Source organism: Onychomys torridus, chromosome 1, assembly GCF_903995425.1.
Source record: "Onychomys torridus chromosome 1, mOncTor1.1, whole genome shotgun sequence".
Taxonomy (NCBI): domain Eukaryota; kingdom Metazoa; phylum Chordata; class Mammalia; order Rodentia; family Cricetidae; genus Onychomys; species Onychomys torridus.
Window position 1 is genome coordinate 180107444 of NC_050443.1, and position 13822 is coordinate 180121265.

The window sequence follows — 13822 nt, forward strand, 5'->3', positions numbered from 1 at the left end:
GGTCGGGGATTGTGATGCCTCCAGAGGTTGTTTTATTGTACAGGATTCTTCTGGCTATCCTGGGTTTTTTGTTTTTCCATATGAAGTTGAGTATTATTCTTTCCAGATCTGTCCAGAATTGTGCTGGTAATTTGATGGGGATTGCGTTGAATCTGTAGATTGCTTTTGGTAAGATCGCCATTTTTACTATGTTAATCCTGCCTATCCATGAGCATGGGAGATCTTTCCATTTTCTGACATATTCGTCAATTTCTTTTTTCAGGGACTTAAATCTCTTGTCATATAGGTCCTTCACATGCTTAGTTAGAGTAACCCCAAGGTATTTTATATAATTTGTGGCTATTGTAAAGGGTGATGTATCTCTGATTTCCTTCTCAGACTGTTTGTCTATTATTATACTACTCAGCAGAGAAAAACAATGACATCATGAGGTTTGCAAGCAAATGGATGTATCTAGAAAAAATCATGCTAAGTGAGGTAACCCAGACTCAGAAAGACAAACATGGTATATACTCACTCATAGTAGGATACCAGATGTAAAACAAAGATGATTAGACTGCTACTCACAACTCCAGGGAGGCTACCTAAAAAACAGGACCCTAAGAAAGACACAGGGATCACCCAATGACAGAGAAATGGATGAGATCTACATGAATAACCTGGATGTGAGTGGGGGTAATGAAGGGCAAGGTTCGAGGGAAAGCTTAGGGGAGCAGGAGATCCCAGCTGGATCAGGAACAGAAGGGGAGAACAAGGAATAACAGACCATAATAAATGAAGACCACATGAGAACAGGAAGAAGCAAAGTCCTAGAGAGGTCCCCAGAAATCCACAATGATACCTCCACTGTAGACTACTGGCAATGGTTGAGAGAAAGCCTGAACTGACAGAGTCTGGTGATCAGATGGCCAAACACCCTAACTGTTGTGCTGGAAGTCTCATCCAATAACTGATGGAAGTGGATGCAGAGATCCTCGGCCAGGCCCCAGGTGGAACTCCAGGACTCCAAATGTCGAGAAAGAGGAGGGACTGTAAGAGCGTGCATTGTTGAGACCAAGATTGGAAAAAGCACAGGGACAAATAGCCAAGCTAATGGAAACACATGAATTATCAACCAAAAGCTGTGGAGCCCCCAACTGGATCAGGCCTTCTGGATAAGTGAGACAACTGAAAAGCTTTAACTGTTTATGAGGCCCCCAGGCAGTCGGACCTGTCCTTAGTGCATGAGCTGGCTGTTTGGAACCTGGGGCTTATGCGGGGACACTTTGCTCAGCCTGAAAGGAGGGGACTGGACCTGCCTGTACTGAATCTACCAGGTTGAGCTGAATCCCCAAGGGAGTCTTGGCCCTGGAGGAGATGGGAATGGAGGGGAGGGGCTGGGGGGAAAGCAGGGGCGGGAGGGGGGAGTGCTGTGGGATGTTCTGTATGTCAAATGTGTTGCTCTGATTGGTTAAAATAAATAAAGTGCTAATTGGCCAGTAGCCAGGCAGAAAGGATAGGTTAGGCGGGACAAGGAGGAGAAGAATTGTGGGAAGTAGAAGGCTGGGTAGAGAAACACTGCCAGCCGCCGCCATGACAAGAAAGATGTAAGGTACTGGTAAGCCATGAGCCACGTGGCAACTTATAGACTAGCAGAAATGGGTTAATATAAGATATAAGAACTAGATAGCAAGAAGCCTGCCACAGCCATACAGTTTGTAAACAATATAAGTCTCTGTGTGCTTACTTGGTTGGGTCTGAGCGACTGTGGGATAAGAGAGATTTGTCCTGACTGTGGGCCAGGCAGGAAAACTCTACATACAGGGGGAGGACAGGGGAACCCATGGCTGATATGTAAAAATAAAACACAAATATAATTTAAAAAATGAAAAAAAAATGAATAAGTCTCTGTGTGTGATTTATTTGGGAGCTGGGTGGTGGTGCCTCCCCAAAGGAGTAAAACAAAAACAACAGAACTGCAAACATTTTAGAAAAATAAACACATACACCAAAGATAAGAGAAGGGAAAATCTGGACATTTATAAAGAGATATTCTAAAGAACATTGAGATTTAGAGAAAACATGACAATAATGTTTTTCATCGTGTTCAGGATTAATGTTAGAGACTCCAAGCTGGAAGGCCTTGTCCTACCTAACTGTCCATGCTTCAAAAAGTACACAGAAATGAACAGCTTCCACTAGTCAGCACACAGTTGAAAATGTCCAGACAAGGAGTCCACAGCCCCACCTCTCGGACCGTGATTCTTGGCACTCTCTCTAGCCAAGCTAGGGAAATGCGCTATATTGTTGTTAAAAGAAAAGCCAACGTGCCTGGTAAAACCGTTCTGTATAAGTTCTCTTTGAAGCTTCTGATCTTGAGCAGCATATTCAGAAAGTTCAGATTCCACAGCTGGAGGCAGAATGTTTGGAATAAACTTAGAAAACAAAGTCGGAGCCATCTGAACCCATTCTGTGAGGAGAAACATATGATTCATTAATAATAACAAATGAAAAAGCAAGTTTCTTATTTAAACAACAAGAATATATATTAAATCAAATTTAAAAAAAATTAGTCTGGCCCTATTTTGGTGAACACACAGACACAAAAATTTCTTTCTAAAAAGTATAAAGAAAAATGGATATTTTTACATTATTGATTCAAGAAAATCGAATAAAAATCTATAACCTTTTAATAGATCTTGTAAAAGATGTGGGAAAACACAAAAGAGAATACTAGGCAATTCAAAGTGGAAGAGGATGTGGAGAGAAGCAGCTTGACGGCAATACCAGCTCTACGAGCCATTAATTCAAACAACAAACTAGTCCTAGAACACAGCACTTCAAAGGAAATAATAAGTATAACCCAAAGAGAAAATAATCCAAACACAGGCAAGGAGGTGGAGAACCAGTTAGTGCTTTGGAAATAAAAATCTATTTTGATTCCTGTTAAATTCCAGCTCTGTGTGGGAGGAGGAACACAACAGTAAAAGAGAATTACATGGTTATCAAGAGAAAGACCAACAGAATAATCTACAGAAAATAAAAGGGCAAAGAGAGGCCATAGGAATGTATTTCCACCAGACATAACAAAAACTTATATTAGAGTGTTTGTACCAATCAAGTTTAGAGATGAGTAAAGACAGGAATGGGCTGGGTGGTGGCGCACACCTTTAATCCCAGCACTCAGGAGGCAGAGGCAGGTGGACCTCTGTGAGTTCAAGGCCAGCCTGGTCTACAAAGCGAGTTCCAAGACAGCCAGGATTATAACACAGAGAAAGCCTGTCTCAAACAAACAAACAAACAAACAAGACAGGAATGGATTATTCGAAGAAAAGGTCTGCAGTATTACATAGGCTTGATAATATTAATATTAAATTAATTATTCAAGGAAAAACACACATGCATATGGTCCTCCATTCAGAGATGGCACTGCTATCTGGCCTTCCATGAGCACTACTGAGCCTTTCCCAAGTACTTCAGGTTAGAGCTTTCAAAATGTCCCCATTATAAACGTTCTAGCTGTTTATACTGAAAAAACAAACAAACAAACATGAAAATGCCAATGCTCTGTAAAGCCAGTAAGCCCACTTTAAAAACTGCAATCTGAATCTGAAAGCCTACATTTTTTATTCTGTGTGGTGGTGGTCAATGGCAAGTAAAAAGTAGAAAAAACGATGTCCAACTAGAGAAGAGCTAACTGAGAGGAAACTGGCAAGAGCTGGGAACACGCAGGCCAGCCTACACTTCCCTTTCAGTGTCATGGCAAACACTGTCAGTGGTCTGCCCCTCCAGCATGTAGCTTTAAAAAGAGTCATTAGAGTGTTCTGGAGAATGACTAGCAAATCTCTCTGAGGCTCCAGAAGCCAAATCCTTTCATCAGGTGGTATAACTTCAAGTACATTAAAATAAAGATAATGAAACAAAAGTGTGTATGTTAGACGAAAAGAGGCAGAGTAAGGTTGCTGCAGCTGCTTCTAAAGTGAGTTTCTAAAAACTCAGATGGAAACTTAACATTAATGTCAAGTCCACCAATTGCCAGTGGGTGAAGGCATGAATCTAAGGCTGAAAACCTACCAAGATGATTGAAATGTGGCACACAAAGACTAACATTATTGGGGACACCTGTGGCAGAAGAAGCAGCTTCTATGTTTAAAATTCGGTTTTTGTAATATTCCAACCTTAATCTGTCAGATGACTAGAATTTTACTAGACTAGGAACATAATGGGCACTGGCAAGACATGGAAATGTCAAAACATGTTTAATAGCGTCTCTGAAAATGCCTAGGGCAGCAAAAGGTTAGTCAGTGATAAAATTCACCTTTTGAAAAGGACAATTCTCAAATACAGAATTCTCCTCACAAGGAGTATAAATCCTATTACAAGAGCTCAACCTGGATAAAACAGCATTTAGATAAACAGGCATCTCCAATTTTTTTCTACCTATAGTGATTAGCTTTATTCTGTAATTTTGCTGCATGTGTGAAAGGCCATCCATGGCTGATAAACCTGCCTACTTAGGAGGCAGAATTTGTCATACTACACTGGAAAGACTTCTAAGATAAAAGAAAAACATCATTCATAATCTAATGTACAAAAAAAAATTCATGAGGCATCTTAACACTACAGGCAAATGAAATCCAAATATCAGAAAAACTAGAAAAAATAGCTTACTAGAAAATGTAATAAAATATTTTTGTAACTTTATAAAAGTAGTTACTTTATACAAATGATTTCTGTTAAAAAAGAATAGAACTCAAGACCAAAGCCAAAGTTAGCTAATAAACATGAACACTCTACAAGTCACTAATCATTTTATAGTAGCCTGAGAAAGAATAATTTCTTATGGTGGCACACGCCTTTAGTCCCAACACTTAGGAGGCAGAGGTAGGCAGATCTCTGAGTTCAATGACAGCCAGGGATATAGGGAAACCCTGCTTCAAAATAATAATAATTTCTTGAATCTGCTTCCTTAATACCAGTTTCACTTGGTTCTTAATTTAGCAAGCCAAATTTTAAAGTGTCTTTTAAATTAATTATCAGTTATTAATTTGTTATAATAATCATTAAATTCAAATGATGAGTAACTATAGTTAAAATGCTTATTATTGGTGTCAGATTAAATTCTTTTTCTTTTTTAAAAGATTTATTTATTTTATGTATATGAGTGCTTTGTTGAGTGGTTGTGAGCCACCATGTGGTTGCTGGGAATTGAATTCAGGACCTTTGGAAGAGCAGCCAGTGCTCTTAACCACTGAGCCATCTCTCCAGCCCCCAGGTTAAATTTTCCATTCACATTTTATTTCTTTGACTCTTCAGATTTCACAAAACAGTAATTTCTTAAACAAACAAACAAACATTTTTTTGTGTTTACTGACTGTAGGACAATGTTTTACACTAAGGTTTCTACAAGCTTCTCCTATAGTCATGTTATAAATGGCTAGATAACTCAGTGGCAAGCTTGAGGCCCTACAAAGGCTCTTTGGATTGTTTTGCATCTAACCGTGCTTTTACTATGAAGTAGGCACACTACGGTCATTTACAGGCCTTGCTTGTGAATATAGCTATTGTTTATGTGTCTTCCCTCAAATCCTCATGACACAACTTTATCAACTGTTCTAGATCCCTTGCCAGTTATTAATGAACTAGAAGATGTAATTTGAGTGTGTATTCCTACACATCTGACAGGGTGAAATAAAGGAGAAACTCCATAACAACAAAGACAAAACTAACACCAAACACGAGATTCATTTTCTTGCTTTGTTTTGCAACACAGTCTAGCTATGCGGCTTTCAGGCTGGCTTTAGACTCACTATCCTCCTACCTCAGTTCACAGATGATGATACTTTCAAGTGTCAGCACACATAGGAAATGCATCAGCAAATTATTTTCTGGATTTCTCTCTACAAAAACCAAAGCAGCTGCTTTTCACTGGTAGAAAATGAGTTCCAAGTGAGTTCTAAACCAACATTTCACACATATTTGAGTTCTGGGATTTTTACTACAGTAAACCCAAATGCCATTTGGCCTTATGAAGCATATAAAGAACCACTGCTCTTTTGGATAAGGCTGTAATAAATAAAAACACAGGCCCAATCCCAACAGAAATGACAGGTGTTTACCTGGTCTGAGAGTGTACAGGCCTTTCACAATATTTGCCATAGTTGAAGGTGTGACCTGAAATGGTGTTGACTGGGCTTCTAAAAGTAAAGCTGGAATAAGAAGAAAAAACAGGTAAAAAAAAGAAAAAAAAAAAGAAAAAAAGAAAAAAAATAGAAACAAAAAAGAAAAAAAAGAAAGAAAAAAGCATGTAACACTTGCTAACAGTAAAAATGTCTCTCTATTAGTATTTCTAACTCTGCATAGGTAAATACCACAGGAAAAGAGCAGCACAAGACAGGTCAAGAGCTTACACACACAAGGATACAAAAGCCTTCAGCACAGCACTCAATAAAACAGGAATCTGCACTGCTTTGCTGCAGTAGCAAAGCAGTGCAGAAGAATCAGAGAAGCAAAGCCTTCTAGAAGCAACGGCACTGGGGCACTCATTTGTGTGGGGAGAAAATGACACAGGACCTTCTTTCTTCAAATCACCCTCATCTAAAGTGCTTGGATCAGAAGTTGTCTTGGATTTTATTGGCTGCACATTCCTAATGCAACAAATCTGAAACACTAGAATTTCTGTCACGTCCAAAAAGCTACAGATTTCAGCTAGGAATGGTGGCACACGCCTTTAATCCTGGCCCTCAGGAGGCAGAGGCAGGCAGATCTCTCTAAGTTAGAGGCCAGCCAAGAACAACATAATGAAACACTCTCCTCATCAAACACAAGTAAATTAGAGATTTCAGAGCATTTTGGATTTTCAGATTAGGTATACTCAACCAACAGTAATTTTATTAACTGTATCAAAGCCATAGTTCCATCCTCTTGCAAAAAATCTTCCTATGCAAAACACTAGAGAAGATCACAACTCACCTTTTCTACTTCAGCAACTTTGAAACTAACCTTGACTTCTGACTCTGAACAGAGAATCAGCTTCTTTTATATTATCTACATTTTCTCTATTTTTAAAACAAGTAATTATTTCAATAACACTTCTATTATATCATTAACAGATACTAATTTCATGTTTATGGGCAGAGCAAGTGCTACTGCACTGAAACAGTTCATTTTAAATTTGTCTCTCAAAGATTAAAACAAACAAAAATACCCACTATGGAAATATTTACTATCCAAAACAAAGAGGGGGAGGGGGGAATAAGAAGAAAGAGAAAACTAAATGGTGGGATTTTATATAAGCCAGGTTTGTATTTAACTATGTTCCTTTATCCATGTCTTTTTGAAAATGGAAATACTTCCTTACTTCAAGGATTTGGTAACTTTAGACACAGGATGTGACTTACTATGGAATTTACTAATAAAGATCAGAGGTACTTTGCTTATCCTTCTCATCTTCTTCTCATCCACATAGAGTTTCGATTTTGAATGACGAATGTTAAGGATGACAAATGTGAACTGTCATAAAAATATACTTTACGATACTTTAAAATCTGTTTAAAAACTGAAGTTCTAAATGTTGTGTTCTGAAAGCCTTAGGTACTCAGCATGTACCCCAAATATAAGTGCTCTTTTTTACCTATCTATGTTCCTAGTTTTTGATCAATTCCTGAGGCTTTCATACTCTAACCACATACTCAATATGTGGCTAAGTATTGACCTCTGCCAACAGTCCCTACCATAATTTCTATGTCAACCTGACAGCTATGAAGAAATGGCAAATTTTAAAAAGACATAGATAGCACATGAAGTGTGTAAATATAATTTGGGGTGAACTAACTATAAATAATTATATTCAAGAGTAAATATTACTACAGTTTGTTAGTGTTTGCCTACCATGTACAAAGTTCTGGGTTTGACCCCCATGTAGTGGGTAGCCCTTCCAGCTTTGACCTGGAAATACCACCCCCTTTGATACTTTGGTAACTGTCATGCCCATAAGGCAGAGCCGAGAGAGGATCCCTGAAGACCCGAGATCCGGATAGGGGAGCTCTCTAGGTTCCTGGACCCTGGATGCTGGAGGTAGACCAAGCAGAGTTCTCCAGAGAACACCACTAGACTGTGCTACACCTTTCCCAGACCCTGTAACCTATCTCTTCATTTGTAAGTTACCTCACAAAATAAACCTCCCTTTTAACTATGTGGAGTGGCCTTAATATACACAACATAAACCAGGCATGGAAGGTGAAAGCAAAGGGGTCAGAAGTTCAAAGTCATCTTTAAGAGTTTCAAGCCAGCCTGGGCTACAAGAGACCCATCTCAATAAAGCAAACAAAACAACACCTCCAAACAATAAAGGGTTATCAAGAGCTGATAAAGTATTTTAATAATTTGCTAACATCCTCTCTTCTCTATCTACACACTTCAGACAAAGTAAGTTTAAAGGATTTTCCAGATTTTTTTCCCTAAAGAACTGGGACTTACTAAGGATGCAAGGGGATGGGGTGTTTACTGTACTCAGTAAGTTCTGGCCTTTGCCACCTTTCTTTGCTTTCACTGGATGAGCATTTCATAGGGTTGGGAAACTTGTATCTCCTCTGAACCCTGTAATCGCTCTTCATCCACCAAACACAGACACACTTGTTTTACATGGACTGGTGCAAGTAAAGTGTTGTTCTTAGTAATTGGTTTCTTCTGAAAGCCATGTATCTAAGAACAGCGTGCTTCAACAATCCTTTTACTCACAGAAGTATGTCAATCATAGGGGGGTTAAGCCTAGGCATAGACCTGTTATGACATTAAACTCTTAAGTATCTTGCTGGGTCCTGAACTCCTCTGATGTTTCAAATGTTCCTTGGTGCTAAGATCTTGCACAGGATTTTTAAATTTCGTTATATTTATTTATACTGTATAGTGCACACACATGCATGAATGCCACAGTGCACATCAGAAGGTCAGAAGACAACTTGTGAGAACCACTTCTCTTTCCACTCTCCTAATCCAAGGACTAAGATGGTAAGGCTTAGCAGAAAGCAATCTTACCTATTTAGTCATCTTACTGCCTTCATTGTCCAGGGGATTCTTTTATTAATTGGTTCTAAAAAACGAAAACTAAAACTATATGAATTTAAAAAGTGTCAAACTACACGTTTCTAAAAATAAAATATAGACTCCTAAGGAAATTTAAGTATAAATATTTGAAACAATCTGCAAAGTAAACTACCTTTAACTGCAAAAGTCAATACATTATACTTTCTCTGGAAATGTCCAACCTGATTACTACATATTTATTGTGGCATCTGCTCAGTACATTACCATGCAAATACTTTAATTAATGTAAATCCTTCTAGTTCTACATTCAGTTTAATTCAAAGTGAAAACAAATTTCTGAGGAAAGCAATTTTGTTACCAGTCAAAACCATGTCACTTTACTTTCTAAGGACACATGTATGCAAAGATCATACACAGTGCTGATGGGAAACTAGCTTCACCTACAATAACAACACTTACTGTTTCTTAGTCACAAATACTAATTCATGAACATGAAGACATCAAGTACCAATTTGTTTTTAGCACACAGGATTTTATTTTCTTTTGCCTTACTAGTTTAAGATATGGAATCTCACACACTCGTTTGAAATAATTCCCACTGAGAGATGGGAGTCCATGATCAACCCCCTCAGCCCCAGAAGTTTAGGCTCTGTGACTGCTCACCCAATAGAATGCAGGAAATTTATTCTGAGCCCAGGACTTTAGACACGGTTTCCAAGTTTCTGTTTTCTGAATCTTGGAAAATTCACTGTTGGAGAAAAACCTAAGAAATTAAAAACCACACTAACTTAGCAGTCATGTTAGCCAACAATAGAAAGCGCTTGTTGGGCTACATCTGCCAGTATGTTGCAGGGCAGATAAAATGCCTTACCAAGTCCTTTCCAGATTACACAGCAAATTAAAAGATGCTGCTGGTTAAAGCCACTATGTTTCCACAGTGAATGGAATAGTAGCACATTCAAGTGTGTTAAAGGCCAAAGGAAGGAAACTAATATTCAGATTTTTAGAAAATCAGATACTAAGAATACTTGTATTACAGCCACTAGAGTCAAAACACCAACTCCAAATCACTGTTGTTTTGACTTCATTTTTATCTCTCTGCCTCAATTTCTATGGTAATAACCACCTACCCTATAGTGTCAAAATATTTAAATAATACTTGTAAAATATCTAGAACAGGTCCTACTACATGTAAACCGTGTGTGTGCCTGTTCAAAAACGTTTATAGAGCTCCCTTGTCCTGGGACACAAACCAGTGTGTCCAGCAGCCACTTTCTGTGTCTTCCATCATATGTACAATACCTACTAACTGCTCACTAAATATCTAATGTGTTTAGTTTTATCCAACTTACAAAAATTTAAGGGCTTTTTCTACTTTCTGGAAAAAAGATGTATCCTTCATGAAAATCCCAGACTAGAAAACACTTAAATCCAATCTAAGTACAATATTCTCTTCAATATTCTTTCCATATGGCCAATAAAGTTAACTTCCAAATTATTAGCAAGTATAAAGACATATTTAGAAAGAAAAATACATACTTCTATCAGACATAGTATTTCTTTATAAAATTTTAACAAAGAAGAAATTATGCTTTAAAAAGTTAAAAACAATGTCAGTACCAAAGGCTAAAACCAATGGCTAGAAGCTGGTGCAGTAATATTACCTCTGTAATCCCAGAAGTTGGAAGGCTCAGGCAAGAGGATTCCTTAAAGTTCTAAGCCAAGATGGGCTAAGCAAGACCCTCTCTCAAAACCAAAACAAGTAGGTTAACATATAAAAATTCTTCTAAGTATCTGTCCTGTCTTAAAAACAATGCATGTTATAGGTCCAAGTTTCTGGATCTTCTGGGAGCAAAATGATGTCAACCAAATCTACACTGCGTGAAAACTGTGACTTGCAAAAGTAAACTGGTCCAGTATATAAATTCTTTCTCTTAATTTAAAATCAAAAGTGACAAAAAGAGTTTGTGGTCAAGCTTAAAACAATTACTTTGTAAATTTCAGTAAAACTTCTATATGGCAGCAACTAAAAGATGGGGGGGAAAAACCTACAATCTACATTAGTACCAATTACTAAATACTGATCAAAACAGAGCTTTTTTGAAGGTGCTGAGTAACAAGTGATGGTATACCTGGAGTGCACTTGAAGAGGGATACTCCTTTAGATGAAGAGGAAACAATGCCACCTATTGTGAGCCAGGAATGGGGAAAGACTGACTGGGCTTGGCACCTGTATCTATACAGCCATGGTAATATTTTACAAATGCTAATCCACAGGAGGCTAGCTGCTTGCTAACATGGTGAATATCAGCCACACTAGACTTATAGTAGAAACCAGACAGAACCTGTGCTGGCCTTCAGACACCCAGCACTCCTTTGAGAGTCAATGATACTGCAGTTATATGTGACCCTGCTAATCATACTTCTGCTAGGTGAAAAAATGGCAACACAGATCATACCAGGCACAAGACACAGTCCAATACAGGACCTGCCTAAGTATCTCAGAACAGTGGATGATCTGTAAACCACAGTTTAATCCCCAGGTGTCTCTCTCTCCCTACAGACTGAAGTAGGCTTTACAACATCCTGCTCTCTGGTTCTAAAGATGTCAATACTGGAGTTAGAAGACAATGTTCTCAGATGAAAGGAAAGAATAACACTGAGATGGAGAAGAAAGGGAGGAGGGAAAAAGGAGACCATGGCTAGTGCTGTTTCACCCCCACAAGAAGTAAAATTACTTACGCATTAGGCTGTAAATGTGCTTTTCTGCAACATGTTCCGTAAACAGCTTTATAAGATCATCTTTTAAGTCTCTGTTAAGCTTAGTTTCTATGTAAAACTTATTCTGAAAGAAAAAATAAGTTTTTATATATCAACAAGGGAAAGTAATCATTTCCATGAGTGGGAGAACTAAGTGTTGTTTTAGGAAATAATGTATAAATGTATTGATTTTTGAAAAACAATAAAATAAAATTACCCAGCAAACACTAAAACCCAGCCATTCCTAGCCACCTGTCTTTTTGGCAAGAGGTTGAAAGGTTGGAAGATCCAAACAATCACAATCACAATATGGAGCCACACTGTGTGCCATGTCCTTTAAGCATTCATTAGAAGCATCAAAAGGCAATGCTGAAATTCAGGTAAGGCATTCCTAAGCATCCAGGCTGAGGGCTGGCAGTGGAAGCTACCAGAAAGAGTCCCTGTAAACATGCCCTTCAGCAATGGTCAGTGTACCAAATTCCAGATAACATCTCTGCTTAGAGGCAGACACCCTAATCAGGCTGAGAGCAAGCAGTCCTTGAAGGGAAAGTTGTTTCATTTATATGCAAAATAAGATGAGCTGTATGGTGTACAGAAAGGGACAAAACAGAACAACACCCTTGGGAACTGCCTACTCTCAAGGACTCAAGGTCTGCTTCCTTATTTACCTGAGTCACTTTGAATCAAGTTTTCTCTTTCTTTCAACCAAAATCAGCCTAACTAGGAAAAGAACAAACAATCTAAAAATATTACATTTGTTCATGTTTAAATGCTAGCTCAATGCCAAAGAGTAGAAAACAAACCGCTCACTCACTCTCTAGGTTCTGAATAGTGTTTTCCCTTCAGAAAAAAAAGGCTATAAAAGTCAGGCAGTAGTGGTGCAGGTCTTTAATCCCAGGCAGAGGGAGGTTGATCTCAGTGAGTTGGAGGCCAGCCTGGTCTTCAAAGCAAGTTCCAGGGATAGCTAGAGCTGTTACACAGAGAAACCTTGTCTCAAAAAACAAAACCAACAACAAAACAAAAACTATAAAAACAAGATGTACATGGTTAGTTAAAAACTACAACCATGCCAATAGGTGTGCAATCAAAGCTGATCCTGTATTCTAGCTCTACATGAGTTTGAGAAATTCTAGAAATAACATTTTGAGTCTTCCAAGGCAATTTTACCAAATCACATTTATACTCTAAATTACAGGCCTGTTTCTCTACAGCTTCATCATAAATGAGTATTTCCAAGAACTTTTTAAAAAGTAATTTTAACTTGTATTTAACAATGATGTTGGATATATTTTCCTTTTTTATGCTATGTATTTTCTGTGAACTATCCAAATTCAATTCAGAAAACAGTATTGCTGACCCTTTCCTACGTAATCTAGGAAAACTAGTTAGCAAAGACAAACCTGTGTCTTTGTTTGTAAATTTCCTACAAACTTCTCCACCTATTTTTGATTTGGGTATTTTGCTGAACAAAGGTGTTTCATTCTAGCATCAACTAATATTCTCCTTCCTGAAAAGATTTAAAGGTTTTCTCTCTGTGAAAATGGGACTTGTGGGGATAAGGGTTTGTGGGGGGCAGCACAAAAAGGAGATAAAGGATTGGAGGAGAAAGTAAACTATATATACTATACTTTATATAGTATGAAATGTGAAAGAACAAATTTAATAAAAGAAAATTATGAGGAGGGGAAGAAATGCCTTTCTTCATTCTCAAAATTGGGCATAATTTCATCTCTTGTGGTGGTATTATATTCCCCAAAATATTGTGCACCCTAATAAACTTATCTGGGGTCAGAGAACAAAACAGCCACTAGATAGAGGCCGGAAAATGGTGGCATACACGCCTTTAATCCTAGCATTCCAGAGGCAGAAATCCATCTGGATCTCTGTGAGTTCAAAGCCACACTGAAAACAGCCAGGCATGGTGACTCACGCCTTTAATCCCAGGAAGTGATGGCAGGAAGCAGAAAGGTATATAAGGCGTGAGGATGACAAACTAGAGCCTGGTAAAGCTTTTAGGCTTCTAGAAGCACAGTTCAGC

General features: G+C 38.2%; 1 protein-coding gene across 2 annotated transcripts in view; it reads right to left on the reverse strand.

The window, feature by feature from the left end:
• Cacul1 (CDK2 associated cullin domain 1) overlaps positions 1-13822 on the reverse strand; it is an 86262-nt gene that overhangs the window by 11272 nt on the left and 61168 nt on the right. The window contains exons 5-7 of one of the 2 annotated variants that reach the window (XM_036174444.1): positions 11767-11869; positions 6099-6188; positions 2311-2449 (exon numbers count right to left, since the gene is read on the reverse strand). In XM_036174444.1, the coding sequence (XP_036030337.1) occupies positions 2311-2449; positions 6099-6188; positions 11767-11869 (332 nt within the window). The remainder of the gene's footprint in view (positions 1-2310; positions 2450-6098; positions 6189-11766; positions 11870-13822) is intronic. The other variant, XM_036174452.1, reaches the window with a different exon arrangement.